At 37.3% G+C, this 20,763-nt stretch overlaps 1 protein-coding gene across 10 annotated transcripts in view; it reads right to left on the bottom strand.

The window, feature by feature from the left end:
• The window catches only part of ERC2 (ELKS/RAB6-interacting/CAST family member 2), a 993,593-nt gene that overhangs the window by 696,830 nt on the left and 276,000 nt on the right, over positions 1-20,763 (bottom strand). For 8 of the 10 annotated variants that reach the window (XR_009732518.1, XR_009732519.1, XR_009732517.1 and 5 more), the window contains 2 exons: positions 5,989-6,063; positions 3,097-3,138 (listed from right to left, as the gene is read on the bottom strand). Coding sequence is in view for 7 of the 10 variants with exons in the window: in XM_061396628.1 (XP_061252612.1) it covers positions 3,097-3,138; positions 5,989-6,063 (117 nt within the window). In the remaining 3 variants the exon portion in view is untranslated. The remainder of the gene's footprint in view (positions 1-3,096; positions 3,139-5,988; positions 6,064-20,763) is intronic. The other 2 variants (XM_061396631.1, XM_061396633.1) reach the window with 1 other exon arrangement.

The following is a 20,763-nucleotide window of genomic DNA, read 5'->3' as shown; positions in this document are numbered from 1 at the left end:
TCCTTGCCTTTGCCGATATAGTTTCTACTGTTTATAAAGAATCCCTCTACCCTCTTTCAAAATCATGCCATTTTTTTCAAGGCTCTTCTCAAATGCAATCTTCTCCAAAAAAACATTCCCTGTTCCTTTCTTATTTAATATCCTCTGAGCTTTTGCAGCCCATTTTGCTGTTCTTAGGTCAGTATTTAGATCCTGGCTTGTATAAGAGCCCTATTCCTTCCATTAGCCCCTTAAAGACTGAGCGCTCACTTTTTCTGAAAGGCCCACCATGGTGCTGTGCACAAAAAAGCTGCTTGGTAAGCAGTGGTATTTGTAATTCAAATTCATGAGTTATATTCACACAAAATAAACCTGTTTATAGCAGGAATTATAAATTAACAACTCGAACATTTAGAGTCAAACACATATATGAAAAGTTTGAGCAGAAAAAAGTTCATTTTTAAAAAAAATCTTCCCTGCTTCTAAATGACAACCATATATCATCCAGAGCTAACATTTAACTTGACATTTTGCTTTTTCTGGCTATCACTTAAAACCCACATTTTTTCCCCTTATTTAAGGAAAATAGTTAAATGGGACAAGGCTTTTTTTTTTTTTTTTCAGCTGAAAGATGAGAAGATGAAGAAATTGCTCAAGAAAAAATAAGCTAAAGGATAATTTCTTATATTGTAAGTGGATAGTGCACATCAAAAACACAGGGCTTTGCAAGTTTAAATGAGTTATGCTCCAGGTTGCTATAAAGGCTTCAGGGCAAGACTTAAAACCCAGGAAAGAAAAAAAAAAAAACAAACACAGGGCATATGTTGGCTGTAGGGTACATTATTTTGGAGGCCCATTTGCAGGGTTGATAACATACACATGTAAAAATGATGAATCTTACTTTACAGCACAAAGTACAATATTGCAGCTTACTAAAAATATCAAATAGACCTCTTGAGCTCTCATGAGCTGCCTCAACCCCTTCGAAGATGCAAAACTCAGTGCATAATTTCCAAAGCATGGAAAGAAAAACCAGCTGAACTTAGGAACCGTCTTCAGTAAAAGCAGACTGTAAGAGCAGGGAGTCTAGGAACTTCAGAGAAGAAACCTGTGTTCATTTCTCAGCTGCCAACCTACCTGCTGTAGGACCTTGGGCAGGCTGTTCATTTTCTCTAAAACATGGCTTTTTCATCTGTGAAATTTGGCTACTCATGCCTGCTCCTGGGTTATTACATGCCAGATGCCTCATACCTGGTTCTCCATGTGTGGTTAGTAGTGTTTGAGCTGTAGATGTCACTGGTGATAACAGGTAGTATTTTTTTTTTTTTTCTTGTTGTTAATTCTTCTTAGTAGCCACAGAAAGAGCCATGGCTTATTTTCAAGGCCTAAGACCCATCATAATGCCTTGACTAGAAAAACGAAGCTTGACACAAATTTGCAATGAACACATAATCTTGGGAGAAAAAACAATTCTGACTGCCATGTTTTGACTCATATAAAATAACTGTTCAAAAGATGGGTAACATAAACCTAGGTAGGCCCTGGAGCCAAAGAAAACATTTCAGCCACTTCATGGTATTCCTGACTAGATCCCAGGACTCAAATTACATTCACAGTGGGAAGTGGGATGCATTCAATGGCCAAGGTTTGAAATCGTAATCTTTCCCTTCTTAATTATGTGATGCTGGGAAAAGTTACCAGGTAGTTCTTGCCTTCCCATGCTCCAGTGTATCCCTTCCACGCCTGGTGAAACTGAACTGCCTGAATTTGATCAAACACCAAGCTATCTCTTAACGGAAAATTAGCTCAGTCAACCCCATGCAGAAGAACAGCAGACATCTGCCTGAACACAAAGACAAGGCTTGGGTTGTGGATTTAAAATCGAAAGATCAACCTCACCATTAGAGGTAGCACTTGAACACAAAGTCATATTCTTTCACCACTAGCACATCTACGAGGCAACAACTTGGTCAAGCTCAGTATTGAACTGCTTACTACTCAGTTTCCATAGCAAAGCTTAGTGGGGATAAATGTTACACAAGAAGAACCACTCGTGACACAAAAAGTGCCACAGCTGATTATGTGACAAGAAACCTAAATAACCACAATCCTCACTTCAGCTGCCACAGAAATATTGTCATATAGTCACATTACGCCCCTAGCTTCTTAATCCACTTTAGCTAACAAGTTCACCAGATCAAGTATATTATCTGCAACTCTTACTAAAACCCATATGTCACTCATATATCCCATCTGATAAACTGTGCTGAATTTAGCTCTAACAAAGTTTTTATTGATGAATGTCATCTAATTTATTAAGCTAATGGAATTTAGAGAATTTCAAGTTTTTTCTTACAGCCTGAGTTGTTAAATTTGGAGTGAAATTCTATGCTCCATCTCAGTAATTGTTATTATTCCAGGGTTGGTTGTTTTTCCTTTTTTTTTTTTCCATTTTTTAAAAACACAGTCTTCTTTCTCCCTATCCCTTCTATCTGTGATTGTTGGAGATGCTGCAGCCACTTTGCTCAGACACACAGAAAGGTTCTGTTTGAAAACAGACTTACATGAAGAAACCTAAAATGAGAGATTGAATGAGAGAAAATGGAATCTGTTAACATCTTTGAGCCCCAGGAACAAGCTATTCCTGAACAATATCTTGTTTTTCCCAGTTACATGGGTCAACACATTTCCTTTAGGCTTTAGCCATTTTAAATTAGATTTTCATTCACTTAGTTTTAACTATCAAAGAAAAAAAACGGATATTATCTGACAAGTACTGTTGCTACCATAATTCATTTTCGTTTAAAAAAAAAAAAAACACTAGATATAGCTTTATGAATGAACCCAAGAAAGTGAAACTTTTGAACATCATGTTTATGACATGTCAAATTTATAACAGAAGTAGGTTAAAACACATTCTTTTCAAGGAATTAAAAGAAAAGGAGGGGGGGGAATCATTTAACTACATTTTTAATTGTTCTCCATAACAGCAGGAAAGGGAAGCTTAGTAAAGAATCTTTAGTCACAAAAGCAAGAAAAGGAAGAGCACTGCAACATCTACAGGAAAACTAATTTTTCTGAAAGACACAATGTTCTAAGTGCAAACCTGGAACATACCTGCCAGACCAAATCAGGATCAAAATTAAAACTTGGAGCTTCCTGCAAGAAGATAAATCACAAATAACTTCATTTACTTTGCTTCCTTTCATATTTATTCAGGTGACTTTAGCCCCCCTGACTGAACTGGCTGACAGTGGTTGTGATGGCTGCAAGAGAATTTCCCCCACTTCAGTGTATGCAGATGGCCCTCCCCCACAGAGATGTATTTTCACAACTCTAAAAGCCCAGAGAGGTACACAGACATCTACTAGAACTACCAGACTGTGGCTCTAAAAGCGCTCTAATTGGGGCAAGATTTCACAGATTTTCATAACAACTTTCTGAGTTGATGTAAAGTATATTTTTGGAGAAGATGAGGACGCATAATTTCATCCTCAGTTTCTTTGAGAAGTAAGAGAAAAGTAGGGGTAGCTTCTAAACCCTTAATTCATGTCACCTCCCCAAAACTAAATGTCCAACTGACTCCAGGAAAGCTCCTTTTAACTTCAGGTTTTGCCAAGGTAGTATCTGACACCTTTATCCAAAGGTGTTTAAATTAAAATACAACCCTGTCTCAAGTTGCACCTATTAGTTTTAAGGGTTAGTTCTATTTGGTAGTCAACCCTAATGCTTATAAAATATGGGTTTCCAATATTCCCTCCCATTTCACAGAAACATAATATACAAAATCAGAAGAGATCACAGCCTTCATCACAACCTTACACACATGACTGAGGAGATGAGCTTCTACCAGCTGCCCACATAACTCAATTTATGCACACTGAGCATAGATGCTAATGGGACCCAGACTTCTCCACTGACAAAACAGAAGGCAGTGCTTTGTAAATTAACAGGCATTCAAAGACAACAGAAGAACTCCAGGCTCAGTTCCCTGACAGTATATTGATTATCAATTGTCCTAAAAATGTGTTCTACCAATCAGCATCACTGGCATCCATTTAAATAAAAATGAAACTCCAGACTCTATTTACTGATAACATATGGAGTGAATTTGCCCTAAAAATTATATTTTATAATTTAAAACATATTTTATATGGCCTTCTTATGTAGACAGCCCAAAGGAGTGTTTTTAATTAACTATTAAATAGTTATAACTATTACTATTTTTTGTTTTCTAATAAAACATATGATGCTAAAAAGAGTAAGCTATAAGCAAACAGACTTTATACTTAAAATCACAAGAAAGCACTAATAGTCTTTGTACAGAGACCTTTAACAGGAAAATGACCACTACTCTGGGACAGATGCCACTCCTGGTTTCTCCAAAGAGTTTTGAAACACAATCTTTCCTTTTAAAAAAAAAAAAGAATGCTTTGGAAATAGTTTTATATACATCCTATTACTAATTGTGTTGGAACTGGGGAGGTAGGTATGGAGGTAGGGAGAAAGGAGACTGAATGACTCTTTGCAGAAAACTGAAATAAAATCTTTTGTCTTGTCTTTTTCCTTTTCTATTCTTCTTTGGTTTTTTGTTGTTGTTGTTGTTTAAGCCTTGGCCAAGTTTCAAGTTTGGTTCCAATGTGAAGTGAGGAAGAAATCTCTGTTACAAGATTCTACACTCCCCTACAAGTGTAGAATAGTTAGTTTATTTACAAAATAAGTCAAAATTATGTAAATAGATGAGCCAAAAAGAATAGATGAGCCAAGATGAGCAATTATTTTTTAACCTTACTGGCATTTGATCCCTTTGATAATATTTTTCAAATCAATTTGCTGCAAATGTATTTATAAGTACCATGAATCATGTAACCTCACTTAGGGGACATAAAGTCTTAAAGTAAATGTTCTACGTTATTTCCAAAAAACATCCACTTGGATGAAGACATTGTCATTGACTAGGGAAAAAAAAAAAAAAACTCAAGTTAGACTTGTAATGCCAGGAACTCAGTAGCTTGTATTAGTTTCTTTCCCCCCAGACTTGGGAATTTTTTGGCAGACAATCCAAAATAATGTGTTCCAAGACAGAAAAATCATTACCCTATCAGCAAGCTTTAGAATTCTTTTGTAGAAAGATGGTGACTAGCAAACTCTCAAATGTTATACTTAGGCATGAAATATCCAAATTGCAAACATCATCATTATGAATTTTTTCCCTCATGGAACTAAAATCAATAATTATTTATTCTTACAAGAAATAATCTACTATTTGCTTCCTTTGGGCAAAAAGTGAAAGTAAAAGACTTCAAATCTTTATAAACTGACAAAGCAACTGGGTTTCATAGATTGGTTTCTTAATGGCTCAGTCATCATTATATACTACATTATTCTTTAAATGCCCTAAATCCATCCAGGAGGATCTTTGCTTCTTTTAAATATCTCTATGCTCCCCCAGTTAAATAGAGTACTTTGTATTTAATAATTTTTAATTTCAGACTTAGGAGAAAATACTGAAGTCATAAGAAAGTTATTATTCTTTGAAAAGTAAATTTTGCTGATAGCATAATTTTACTTAGTTAACACCTCCATTGCACAAAAAACAACTTATCTTTGCCAAATCTTAGTTTCTCAAGGTGTCTTTTCATTATCATGTGAATGGAGAAAAGAAAAAAGAATTATTCTAGCTTTAGAAATTTACTTTTAAAGCACACACAAAACCTCCCTTAGGGTTGAAAGCACTGGCTATGCTCTGGAAATGAAGCCAGCTCCTTTCTGCCAAAGGATACTTGAGCCCTTTATTCTTTTGCCCAGAAAAAGCATCCTCATTAAAGAGCCAATAAATTAAACATACCCGAGAAGGCAAAAAAAAAAAAAAAATCCAGAAGAAAAGCACCCATCAGGGTGCCTAAGGAAAACACAACCGTACATTTCATGCGTTTGTGTTAGTCACCATCAAGTTTAGAACAAACTCCGAGGAAACAGCTGTCTTTGAAAAATGTGAATAGCTCCTACCTTCATTTCAATGACAGTCTGGAGAGCCTTCGTCTTGGCTGGCTCCGGCTGAAGTTGGCTTCTTCGGTGTAATTCCTGGGGAGGAACACGATAGAAATAAGCCTGACGGTTCATCCTTCCCTTACACCATGACTTACGCACAGGTACCACTCAGCCCACCCGGTCCAGGCTCGCAGTGCACAGACATAAACAAGCCACAGGTGCCTCTTCCCCCACCCTTGTTAGCATCCCTGCTGCCTGGAGCTCGCGATCCGGTGAAAAGCTCCTGGCACATGCGCTATTTCTGAAACTTCCATCAATAATTAATGTCAACTGTGACAAAGCCAGCAAGTAATCATAATCCAAATACTGTTCAACACTGGGGCTGTTGCCCAGCCATCAAATCATAATTTACTAAATTACATTACTCTGTGCTCCCAATACAAACACAGCAAGGAAACAGAGGAAAGAAAATGACTAACGTGGTTGCAAATCTGCTGCACGCATGGTATTTTGCTACTGAAGTAGGTTTGAAATGAGCAATTTAAAACATTTTCAGTACAACTGTGTCACTTTTTGCAGTGAATTGGCCTGATGAAACCCTGTGAATCTCTTGCTTCCTAATTTACAGTTTCAATACTTGCTCAAAACCACATCTGTGTGTGATATGTTTGTGCATTTATGATGCCAAGAAATTAAAACCGGAATTAATAGCAATAGTGTTAGAGGGGAGAAAAAATGGTTAAAGCCAGATATAAACTCAAGAAATTCTTTATAGATAAAAAGCAAAAAACATAATTACAATTTTAAGCTTCAAGGCTTACTTTTTGTATGTCTCCAAAAAAAAGTTTATCAAGACTAAAAGATAGCCTTGGCAGAAGAGAACAGATAAGGTTATTAAGTTCATACTTTATTTTTCTTAATGATAATTATCAACAGTTTTATGAAAATAACCAATGACAGGAATAAACAAAAATGCTTACACATGTCAAAATTGCTGGTACAGTTACTCACCTATGGAATAATTCCATTAAGACTTATTTGAATTATAAGTCACCTATGGATAATGCTATAAGATTTATTTGCTTCCAGAAAAGTCATTTAACATCAACTTGGAGTAGTGCTAGATCTTTACGTTCCCTGGGTTGGGAAGATCCCTTGGAGAAGGGAACAGCTACCCACTCCAATATTCTGGCCTGGAGAATTCCATGGGCTATCCATGGGGTCACAAAGAGGCAGACATGACTGAGCGACTTTACACTCCACTGGACCACAAACGTTTTTAAAAAGGAAAAGAAAAACCTTGAGTGTTAAAGAAGTGGACCAATATAATTTCTGGCTTTATCCAAGTAAAGACATTAAAAATAACCCTACCTCCACCATTACTAACATCTATTATCATCACCATTTCATTAAGAAAGAACATTTCATCAAGAAAAATTTTTCAGGACAGAGTCACAGAGAAAAAGACAGTCCTTCCCTGGATTCCAGGATTAAGAAAACAGGCAACCTTTCACCCATATCCTATTACTTTGTTCTTATTTTCCAGCAGCCCAAGAAGACCATGGTCCATACATCTAGGGACCAGTACTGGGGAATTACTGCTACACCCCTGGACTATAGCATATTTTCTCCTCAAAGGCATCACTGGCACAAATCAGCAGAGCTATGCAAAACTATTTCTCAACCTTGAATTTGAGAAGAATTAGAATTGGTGCTTGGGCATTATTTAAAATGGTCTCAACATCAGGACATTTTTCCCCCTAAAATATTTCTGTAAGGAATGAGTCCAAGTATTACTGGACCCAGTTTCAGTATATTATCAGATACATCACATAAGGAATTCAGCCTTTAAAAAAGAAAAAGTCGACTTAGCCCTCAACATTACTTCCAAGATTGTTGGAGTTCACTGGATCAATAAAATCTTACAGATGAGAAAACAGAAAGTAAGTAACTTGTCAGAACTGTTCCATAGTAAGTCATAGAAGAAACACATTTCATAGGTAGGTCAACAACTCTGATAACATGTGGTATCAAAAGTATCTTAATGAAAAAAACTGAGAATGAAATTCATAATTTCATACCATAGCCCCTGAAGTTTCAGAACAAAAATCATAAGATAATTTGAGGAGAGAGGTTAAGCTTGTATAAAACAAAAAAAAAATAATTGTGAAGCAACTAAGCAACACAAAAAAGATAAAAACCATTAGGGTAAAAACATGTGCCATTAAAATTTCTGCCAAGCATGGAAACATTTTTAAGAGCAAACATGCAATAACAAAGCTAAACTTGTGGCAATAGTTTTGCAAAAATGAAAACAGAGTTCTCTTTGCTGTGACTATACAAGTCCTATTATAAACCAGTCCAAAAACCAGCCCCAAATCTCTCTGTCGCTCCTTAAAACAATAAATAAAATTTCCAATTATCCAAGAACTGTAATTTTCCTATTTTAAACATATTTCAATCAACTCAGACTTCACAGTTTCTGAGGATCACCTTAATTCTTAAGGTGTCAGGTAAGTGAAGATTATGAGCCACATGAAAACTTTATGTGAAAGTCACTCAGTTGGGTCCAACTCTTTGCGACCCCATGGACTATACAGTCCATGGAATTCTCCAGGCCAGAATACTGGAGTGGGAAACTTTTCCCTTCTGCAGGGGATCTTTCCAACCCAGGGATCGAACCCAGATCTCCTGCATTGCAGACAGATTCTTTACCATCTGAGCCACAGGGAAAACTTTACGGATTGCCTAAAAGTCCCATCTCAGCCACTTTATTCATCTCTAAGATTTGGGATCCTTAAAAAGCACACTCTGATTGTAGCAGAAAGGATCAGTTGCCCAACAAAGATTTTGTTCCTCTTCATTCAGTTCAGTTCAGTTCAGTCGCTCAGTCATGTCCAAATCTTTGCGACCCCACGAATTGCAGCACGCCAGGCCTCCCTGTCCATCACCAACTCCCGGAGTTCACTCAGACTCATGTCCATCGAGTCAGTGATGCCATCCAGCCATCTCATCCTCTGTCATCCCCTTCTCCTCTTGCCCCCAATCCCTCCCAGCATCAGAGTCTTTTCCAATGAATCAACTCTTTACATGAGGTGGCCAAAGTACTGGAGTTTCGGCTTTAGCATCATTCCTTCCAAAGAAATCCCAGGGCTGATCTCCTTCAGAATGGACTGGTTGGATCTCCTTGCAGTCCAAGGGACTCTCAAGAGTCTTCTCAACACCACAGTTTAAAAGCATCGATTCTTTGGTGCTCAGCCTTCTTCACAGTCCAACTCTCACATCCATACATGACCACAGGAAAAACCATAGCCTTGACCAGACAAACCTTTGTTGGCAAAGTAATGCATGAGGCTATTGTTAGGAAATGCCACCACCACCACCCTTGTTTCAGGTGAGACCATGTGACTTATTTCTGGCCAGTGGAATACGGGTAACAATGAGGAACTCAAGGCCTTAGCAATCTCTCACCCTGTCTGCATCTCTCCCTCTTTTTCTGCCTGCTGCTAAAGGAACACAAGACCCAAGAAGATGGCAGAACCCCAAGAGAAAAGGAATCTAGGTTCCTGAAATACCACATGAAAAGTCTATTGAACACCCACATTGGATGGTGGTGCACATGAAAAATGAATTTGTATTAAGTTAGTCTCAGTGTTTTCAGCCTTTATATGTAGAGATCCCAGCTCTCTATGCTTTAACTACTGCAAAGTGATTTTAACATATGAGTGCTGGCCAAATTTTTCTAAACTTAAGAGTAAGATGAGTTGGTTGCTGGTGCTCCAACTATCCTTAATTATCTGAAAGATGCACCCAATAGGCAATGAATGATCTTAAATAAAACTAAAGAAGTTCCCCAGGAGCATCTGGGTGCAGTGATGAGGGAAGATAAGATTTTACTTACTCTATAAGTTTTTAAAGTGAAAGAGGAGAGTGAAAAAGTTGACTTAAAGCTCAACATTTAGAAAACAAAGATCATGGCATCTGGTCCCATCACTTCATGGCAAATAGATGGGAAAACAGTGGACACAGTGTCAGACTTTATTTTTTTGGGCTCCAAAATCACTGCAGATGGTGACAGCAGCCATGAAATTAAAAGACGCTTACTCCTTGGAAGGAAAGTTATGACCAACCTAGATAGCATATTGAAAAGCAGAGACATTACTTTGCCAACAAAGGTCCATCTAGTCAAGGCTATGGTTTTTCCAGTGGTCATGTATGAATGTGAGAGTTGGACTGTAAAGAAAGCTGAGCACCGAAGAATTGATGCTTTCGAACTGTGGTGTTGGAGAAGACTCTTGAGAGTCCCTTGGACTACAAGGAGATCCAACCAGTCCATCCTAAAGGAGATCAGTCCTGGGTGTTCATAGAAAGGACTGATGCTGAAGCTGAAACTCCAATACTTTGGCCACCTCATGCGAAGAGCTGACTCACTGGAAAAGACCCTGATGCTGAGACGGATTGGGGGCAAGAGAAGGGGATGACAGAGGATGAGATGGCAACACCGACTTGATGGACATGAGTTTGAGTAAGCTCTGGAGGTGGTGATGGACAGGGAGGCCTGGCGTGCTGCGAGTCATGGGGTCGCAAAGAGTTGGACATGACTGAGCGACTGAACTGAACTGATAAGTTTTTAAATGACAATATGGAAACATCAAGTTCAGCAGTTCCTATGCTTTTCTGGGTCACTGATTTCTGTAAGAATCAGTCGGAAGCTATGGATTATCCCCAGAAATGGATACAGAAGCATACACCAACAAAATGCTGTATCAATTCAGCTGGTTCACAGGGCCTTGTCCAGTACCCAAGAAGTTCACCTTTGAATCACACTACAGGCTAAAAACCACTTAATGTGACAAAAGAGCACTTTATGGGGATGGGCGGTCAGGACCCTGTCCAGTCCTAGCCTTGTTCCCCTTTCTGATGAGTAAAAGAAGCTTTATGAATGAGTTTCTATTGGCCTTCCAGATCTGAGGACATCCAGATTTTCAATAGCAGCTGATTCTCAAAAGCTGGTCTCTGGTGGATAGTTCTAATCACACCCATTCTCATTTCAAAAACAATAAAAAGAAGAAAATTGGCTATTTCACTGTGACACTGATACTGAGGTTATTTTTCTATAATCTAATGACTAGGATGACCTTACCTGGTATAAAACTGCCAGCTCCTCCAGGTGATCAACATGGAAATATAACAAGAACCCAGAATTTTGAGCATGAAACCTCAAGTGGTTCATCAGGATGACATTTCTCTGCAGTTAATGAGAATCTAAAGTCTAGTGAGTTAATCTGGATGGACACTAGCATCCAAGATGAGCCTGACAGGATAACATTTGCACATAGTCTATATTTTCTTTGGCAGACAAAAAAGTAATTCAAAACTTAACTTTATATCCAAAAGTAATTTACTATTTATATCCAGACTTTCCACCTTACCATTCTGCTAATCTATGGCCGTGTAAAAACTCACCCCAAATTTAGTGGTGTCCAATCACCACAATTTTATTATGTTCATTAATTCTGGGTCAGAAACTCATAAGAGGCAGAACAAGGAAGGCTGATTTTAAAAGCATGGTATTAGAGCGCTGAAACAGCTGTGGCTGGTGGATCCACTTCCAAGATGGCTTCTTCACCCGTATGTCTTCTTGGCTAGAAAATGACTTGAAGGCCAGGTTTACCTGAAATTCTAAATCTGAGCAACTATGTATGGCCTCTCAGTGTGACTTGGACTTCCTCACAGCATGGCAGCCCCAGGGTCCTCCAACCTCTTATACTGAAGTGCAAAGATTCCAAGAAATAAGCCAGAGACTTCATGGCCTTTTATTATCTACCCCCAGAAGTCCCGTGAAAGCATTTACAAGCATTCTCAAATTTCAAGGAAGAGTGCAGAATATTCTGAAGCTATATCTTTTAATCGGCACTTATAAGGAATAAAACCAGCTGGAGAAACCAACAGGAAAGAAACTCAATAATCTCAACATCAACTCAGATCAGTCTTAAGATACAGCAGATTCATACATACAAAAAACAATTTGATATAAGGGATATAGATAATATAGCAGTAAACCAAGCAGAAAAACATTCCAGCGCCTCTGTTTTTTCACTTCAAATTCCAACACAAGAGAGGCATAACAGTTTAAAAAGGTGATCAAAACAGTTTGTCATAAGTGTTGTAAAAATAAGTCACAAAGGTGGAGCAGGACCTTTGAGAGTTGAGCCATTTTAAATTTGGTGATTAGGGAAAGTTTCAGTAAAAAGTGAAATGTGAACAAAAATCTAAAGGAAATGAGGCAACCAGTTATGCAGATATTCCAGGCAGAGGTAATAGAGACCAAATGCTTGCGTACCTGCCTACAACTACATAAGGGATAGGGACAGTGGTAGATCAGAGTTCAGGGGTAGGGGATGATGGGAAGATAGGTATATATTTAGAGTCCACTGTATTGATACTAGTTTCACTCTGAGGAAAATGGGGAACCACTGGAAGGTTCTGGGAAAAGACAAACCATGATATGGATATGATGCACATTCTTAAAGGATTCCTCCAGCTGCTGAACTGAAGTATGGTTTTGGATTGAGGAGAGAGATAATAGAAAAATCATAGGACCTAGTAGAAGAAACTGGAAAAAACCCAGCAACAGACAAAAGAATCTTGGACCACATGACAGAGTGAAGTTTATGGCAATGAATTGAGTTTGGATATGCTTTGAAAGTGAGGCTCACTTGATTTCATGATAGACTGCCTGGGACTAGAGAAAGAGAAATATACTTTACTGTATGGCTTCAAGGCATACCAAGACAGAGAAGACTAGGGAGAAGTGGGAGTTACAGGAATCAAAAGTTGGGTTTTGCATGTGTTAAGTCTGTGATGCTATTAGACATTCAAGTGGAGATGCTAAGTAGGCGGTTGAATAGATAAGCTGGATTTGAAGGAACAAGTAAAAGCTACAATTACAAATTTGATATCAGTGAATACATAGCACTTAATGCAAGGAGCCTAGATAAAATCAACTAGGGACTAAGCATAGGGAGGTGAGGAGAAATCATAGGACTGAGCCCAGGGGCAATCCAACATTAAGGGGTCTCAGAAGTGAGGAGGAACCAGCAAAGAAGACTGAGGAAAAAATACCAAGACAGGTAGGAAGAGAACAAGGAGAGTAGTATCCTGGAAATCAAGTGGAGAAGACAAACACAGGATGTAGGAATGATCACCTTATCAACTGCTGCTGAGCAGTTACTAGAATGAGGTCAGAGGAATGGTCATAGGACTCGGCAACACACAGGACATTAATAACCTTGACTAGAGCAGCTTTGGTGGATAGTGTGAGTAAAAGTTGACTGAAATGTGCTGTGGGAGAATGGAAAGGAAAAAAAAAAGACCTTTAGGCTACAGGATTTACTCAGGCTACTATATTGCACAATTATTTACTGATCATTTATTTCATCAAAACTCTGTTTTAGATTTGTACATCCATGTTCACAGAAGCATTATCAGAAGAGCCAAAAGGTAGAAGCAACTGAAATGTCTTTCAACACATGGATGAATAATCAAATGTGGTGTATATATATATATATATATATATATATATATATACATTGTATTATTCAGCTTTAAAAGGATATAAGATGATTCATCCACCTATTACAACTTGGATGAAATTTGAGGATATTATGCTTAGTGAAATAAAGCAGTCCCAAAAAAAAAATACTGTATGATCTCATTTATATGAGCCATCAACAACAGTCAAACTCATAGAAACAAAAAGTAGACTTATCATTGCCAGGGACTGAGGTCAGGGGAAATGCAGAGTTGTTTAACGGGTATAGAGTTTCGATTTTGCAAAATGGAAAAGTTCTGGAGATCGGTTGCATAACAATGTGGATATACTTAATACTACTGAACTGTACACTTAAGGATAGTTAAAGTGTCAAATTTTATGCTGCAGGTACTTCTATTTATAAAAAATTTTTAAGTCAGAAATACAACAGAAACTAAGTCCCTCAACCTTCACCATTTTCACTCTTCTAGAGAGAAACCACCATCTAAAGTTGATGTCTATCCTTCTCATGCATGTTCTATGCATTTATTACATATGAATGTCTTCATAAATAGTGAAATCTAACAATAGAATACATTGTTTTCTCATTTACATAAATGGCAGCTGTCCACACTGTACAAAGCTTTGCATTTTAGTTTCTAATCTCAATAATATTTATGACTTCAGGATTTGTATGTGTAAATATGTTTTCCATTATTTTCCTACTATTAACAATTTTACAGTAAACTTTCTAGTACATGAAAAAGACCTCTTTTTTTTGCTATCTTTATACTCTTAAATGCATAATAATTATGTTCTTTCTGAAACACTCCGTTTCTTCTGCTTAGAATAATCCTCTACCCTTTTCATCTCTTTATCAGTAGAAATCAGCAGACTTTAGCCCATCAGCTCACCATCTATCTTGGTAAATAAAGTTTTATTGAAATACTATTATATCCATTAACTTACATACTGTCTATGGTTGCTTTCATATGGTTTCATTTCACGGCAGAGTTGAGCAGTTGTAACAGAACCAAAATGGCCTCACAAAGCAAAAAATATTTTAAATCCTATCTGGTCTTTTATAGAAAGTTTGTCAACCCCTAGTCTAGAATATCTTCAAAAAGAGGGAGGGGACATATGTATACACTGTTGTATGACAGAAACCAACATTGTAAATCAATTATTCTCCAATTTAAAATAAATTAAAAATAATCAACCTAGCAATCTCAGAAAAAAAAGAAACACCAATCTTTGTGTGGTAGTTTAAAATATGTTCACAAATTTTTTATATTCCCTTTATAAGGTGAACCTTAAATATCTTAACCTATAGTGCCTGAAGATGGGACTTAATAACTCAGTTCCAACAAAAAGAATACAGTAGAAGTAACAAGTATCACTTCTAAGGCTTCATCATAAAAGACATCATGGCATTCATCTTGCTTACATTCTTGGGTCACTCACTCTGGGAGAAGCCAGCTACCACGCCATAAGGACATTTAAGCTGAAACCTATAGAGAGGCCCATACAACATGAAACTGAGGCCTCCTGCCAACAGTCAGATGAATGAATCATCATAGAAGTGGATTGTCCAGACTTAGTGAGGCCTTCAGATCCCTGCAGCCTTACAGAGAGCTTGACCGCAACTTCATGAGGTACTCTGGAGACAGAAACAATAAGTTAAGTGACTACAATAATTCTTATTGCACAATTAAGGCTTAAATCAAAGAAAGTAGGGAAAGGGCCATTTGTGACCTAAATCAAATCCCTATGATTAGATAGTGAGGTGACGACTAGATTCAAAGGCTTAGATCTGGTAGACAGAGTAACTGAAGAAATATGGACGGAGGTTCGTAACACGATACAGGAGGTGATGATCAAAACCATCCCTCAAAGAAAGAAACGCAAGAAGGAGGCCTCACAAATAGCCGAGAGAAGAGAAGCTAAAGGCAAAGGAGAAAGGAAAAGATATACACAACTGACTGCAGAGTTCCAGAGAATAGGAAGGCGAGATAAGAAGCGTTCTTAAGTGAACAATGCAAAGAAACAGAGGAAAATGATAGAATGGGAAAGACTAGATATCTTGTCAAGAAAATTGGAGATATCAAGGGAACACTTCATGTAAAGATGGGGACAATAAAAGACATAAAGGGCAAAGACTTAACCAAAGCAGAAAAGATTAATAAGAGGTGGCAAGAATACAAAGAAGAACCATATAAAAAAGGTCATAATGACCCAGATAACCATGACGCTGTGGTCACTCACCTAGAGCCAGATATCCTGGAATGTGAAGTCAAGTGGGCCTTACGAGGCACTACCATGAACAAAGCTAGTGGAGGTGATGGAATTCCAGTTGAGATAGTGCAAATCCTAAAAGATGATGCTGTTAAAGTGTTCCACTCAATATGCCATCCAATTTGGAAAACTCAGCAGTGGCCACAGGACTGGAAAAGATCAGTTTTCATTTTAATACCAAATAAAGGCATGGCCAAAGAATGTTATGTTCATTTCACATGTTAACAAGGTAATGCTCAAAATCCTTCAAGTTAGGCTTCAACAATACATGAACCAAGAACTTTCAAATGTACAAGCCGGGTTTAGAAAAGGTAGAGGAACCAGAGATCAAATTGCCAACATCCACTGGATCACTGAAAAAGAAAGGGAATTCCAGACAAACATCTACTTCTGCTTCATTGACTATGCTAAAGCCTTTGACTATGTGGATCACAACAAATTGTGGAAAACTCTTAAAGAAATGGGAATACCAGACCACCTCACCTGTCTCCTAATAAACCTGTATGCAGGTCAAGAAGCAAAAATTAGAACCAGACATGGAACAACAGACAAGTTCAAAATTGGGAAAGTAGATAAGGCTGTATATTGTCACCCTGCTTATTTAACTTATATGCAGAGTGCATCATGTGAAATGTTGGGCTGGATGAATCACAAGCTGGAATCAAGATTGCCAGGAGAAATATCAACCTCAGACATGCAGATGGTTCCACTCTAATGGCAAAAAGTGTAGAGGAACTAAAAAGCCTCTTGATGAGGGTGAAAAAGGAGAGTGAAAAAGCTAGCTTAAAATTCAACATTCAAAAACCTAAGATCATGACATCCAGTCCCATCCAGTCCCAGTCCCATCACATCCAGTCCCATGGCAAATAGATGGGGAAAAAGTGAAACAGTAACAGACTTAATTTTCTTGGCCTCCAAAATAACCACAGATGGTGACTGCAGTCACAAAATTAAAAGACACCTGCTCCTTGAAAGGAAAGCTATGACGAACCTAGACAACATAAGAAGAAGCAGAGATATCACTTTGTTGACAAAGGTCCATACAGTCAAAACTATGGTTTTTCCAGTAGTATTGTATGGATGTGAGAGTTGGACCATAAAGAAGGCTGAGGGCCAAAGAATTGATGCTTTTGAGCTGTGAAGCTGGAGAAGACTCTTAAGAGTCACTTGGACAGCAAGGTGATAACTAGTCAATCCTAAAGGAAATCAGTGTTAGTTGCTCAGCTGTATCCAACTCTTTGTGACACCATGGACTATAGCCCACCAGGCTCCTCTGTCCATGGAATTCTCCTTCTAAGAATACTGGAGTGGGTAGCCATTCCCTTTTCCAGAGGATCTTCCTGACCCAGGGATTAAACTCGAGTCTCCTGCTTTGCAGGCAGATTCTTCACCATCTGAGCCACCCCCAGAGAAGGGAATGGCTACCCATTCCAGTGTGAATATATTATGTTACATGGCAAAAGGTGCTTTCCAAATATAATTAAGATTATAGATATTAGGATAGGAAGATTATCCCAGATAATCTGGTGAACACAACCTAATCACATGAGTACATTCAAAGCTCAGAACTTACTCTAACTGGAGGCAGAATTCAATGGTACATTAAAAGGATCATGCACTAAGATAAAGTGTGATCTATTCCAGGGAAGCAAGGATGGATTAATATCCAAAAATTAATCAATGTGATACACCACATTAACAAACTGAAGACTAAAAATCGTGCGATCATCTCAACAAATGCAGAAAAATCATATGGCAAAATTCAACATCTATTTATAATAACAATTCTCAAGAAAGTTGGTATTACAGAAACAACTCCAACATAATAAAATCTGTATATGACAAACCCACAGCAAACATCATACTCAGATAAAAGATGAAAGTATTCCCTTTATGTGAGGAACAAGACAAAGATGCCCACTCTCACCACTTTTACTCAATGTAGTATCAGAAGTCTTTCTTAGGCAAGAAACATAATACTGAAAATCCTAACCACAGAAAGCAGACAAGGAAAAGAAGAAACAAGTAAAACACTGTAGATGATATGATACTATACATAGAAAATCTTAAATCCAAAACACTGTAAGAATAAATGAATTCAATAAAATTGAAGATTACAAAATATATAGAAATCTGTTGCATTTCTATACATTAACTATCAGAAAGAGAATTAATGAAAAAAATCTCATTTACAATTGCATCAAAAAGAATGAAGTTATAAAAATAATCTAAAAAAAAGGGAGATGACTTATAAAACTATAAAACTCCTTAGAAAACTGTTAGACTATGATGAAAGAAACTTATGATGACACAAGCAGATGCAAAGAGACACCATGCTCATGTACTGGTCAAATTAATACTGTTAAAATGAGCATACTACCAAACGCAATCTGCAGATTCAACGCAATCCGTATCAAAATACTAATGGCATCTTTTCACAGAACTGCAATGAATATTCCTAAGATTTATATGAAAACATAAAAGTCTCTGAAACACCAAAGCAATAGACAGAAAGAACAAAGTGTCATGTTCCCTGATTGCAAACTACACTGCAAAGCTATGGTAATCAAAATAGCATTTTACTGGCATAAGAACAGTAATGCAAATCAATCGAATGCAAGAGAGAGTACAGAAATAAATCCATGCTTATATGATCAGTTAATTTATGACAAAGGAAACAAGAATATACAATGGGGAAGAGGCAGTCTTGTAAATAATGTGGGAAAAACTGGACAACTATATGCAAAAGAATCAAATTGGACTACTTTCTCAAATCATATACAAAAACAAACTCAAATGGATTGAAGAATTAAATGTAAGACCTGAAACCATAAAACTGCAAGAAGAAAATACAGGCAGTACACTCTTTGATATTCATCTTACCTATAAATATATATATTTATATATATTTTTTGCTTTGTCTTCTCAGACAAGGAAAACAAGGGTTAAAATAATCAAATGTGACTATGTTAAACTAAAAAGCTTTCACACAGCAAGGACACTGTCAAGAAAACAAAAAGGCCACCTACTGAATGGGAGAAGATATTTACACATGATATATCTGTTAAGATATTAATATCCAAAATATACAAAGAACTTACACAATTCAACATCCAAAAAACTCAATTTAAAAATGGGCAGAAGACTTGAATAAACACTTTTTCAAAGAAGACATGCAGATGGCCAACAGACACATGAAAAGATACTCACTAATCACCAGAGAAATGCAAATTAAAACCACAAGGAGCCATCATCTCACTCCTGTCAGGATGGCTATCAACAAAAAGAAAACACGTAACAAATGTTAGTGAAAATGTGAACAGGAGGAAATTCTTGTGCACTGCTAGTAGAAATGGGAACTGGGGCAATCACTAGGGAAATAGTATAGAGATCATCCGAAAATTACAAATAGAACTGCCATATGACCCAGCAATTTCACTTGTGCATATTTACTTCTCCCACAAAAAAAAGCAAAAACACTAATTCAAAGAAATATATGCACCCTAATGTTCATTGCAACATTATTTACAATAGCCAGGATATGAAAGTAACCAATGTCCAGCAATAGATGAATGGATAAAGAAAATGTGGAATATATACACAATGGAATGTTAGCCAAAAAAAAAAAAGTGAAATCTTGCCATTTTCGACAATATAGATGGACCTGAAAGGTACTGTGCTTAACTGAAATAAGTGAGACAGAGATGAAGTCATTTCATCTCACTTATATGTGGAATCTAAAAAACAAAACCAAGACACTCATAGATACAGAGAATAAAGGGCGGTTGTCAGAGGGGAGGTGGGTAGGGGTGGAAGCAAAATAGGTAAAGCGACTTAAAGATATAATAGCCTGCGATAAACCATAATGGAAAAGATTACCTAAAACAGAATGCATTTGTGTGTATAACTGACTGACTTTGCTGTACAGCACAACACTATAAATCAATTATACTTCAATTAAAAATAAGAATAAGTTATTTTAATATATTTTTTAAAAGCATAAACCTCCATTTATAAAATAAACCACAGGGATATAGTATACAGCAAAAAGAATATGATCAATAATATAGCAATAACTTGATACAGGGACAGATGGTTACTAGACTTTCTGCAGTGATCATTTCATAGTGTATACAAATGTCAAATTACTGTGTAGTACACCTGAAGCTGAACATCATACTGTACTATTTTTGAAAAAAAAAAAAGAAAGAAAGAAAGAAAATCAAGCCCAAGCCTTCAGGGAACTCTTGGGAGTCAACTGTGCCCCAGAATCTGCCTTCCTTGATGCCAGGAGGCTGGGCTTCTATAACTGCTCGAGTTAATCACTGTGTGGTGGCTGCCTGGACACTTCTGGAAGGGAGGAAGTTCAGCAAGTCTAGTCACGTGAAGGCACACCTCTAGCAAAGATCACAGGTGTGTTTTGGCAGCACCACACACAGCTAACTGGAAGATGGGTACAGTGGCCTAGTAAATCGGATGCCAGGGAGTTTAGGTCAGGCAAAATTACCATGTGCTATAGTTCATGATTCAGAGGTTGTACAAAGAACTCCAGCTTTGGTGTGAATCAACATGGAGAGGAGAGGATGTAATTCCATTTCTTTTAGTCTAGATAACTGGTAACTGGCTTTAAAACTCTTTAAGCAGTATAAGCTTGTTTTGTTCCCCAAAAAAATTTTACATTACACAGACACAAACAGATGATAAAATTATTTGAGCATCTACTATGTCTCAGTGTGACAGATCTGAGAGATAGGAAGGAAGTAAAACAGATTGGTCCCTGTCATCATGAGGCTTAATATCTGGTATGATAGGCAGAAGAAATACAAAAAGAAACAAATTAAAAACTGCAAGTATATACAGAAGGTAAGAACTACACAAAAAATAGCAATAAATTGATACTGAGATGGATAAAATGAGGGAGGAGACTCTATGATCCAGATATTTGCTGAATATGTGGTCAGATT

The sequence above is a fragment of the Bos javanicus genome, chromosome 22 (assembly GCF_032452875.1).
Source record: "Bos javanicus breed banteng chromosome 22, ARS-OSU_banteng_1.0, whole genome shotgun sequence".
NCBI lineage: Eukaryota > Metazoa > Chordata > Mammalia > Artiodactyla > Bovidae > Bos > Bos javanicus.
Note: the sequence above shows the minus strand (reverse complement) of the source record. Positions and strands in the feature narration are given on the sequence as shown.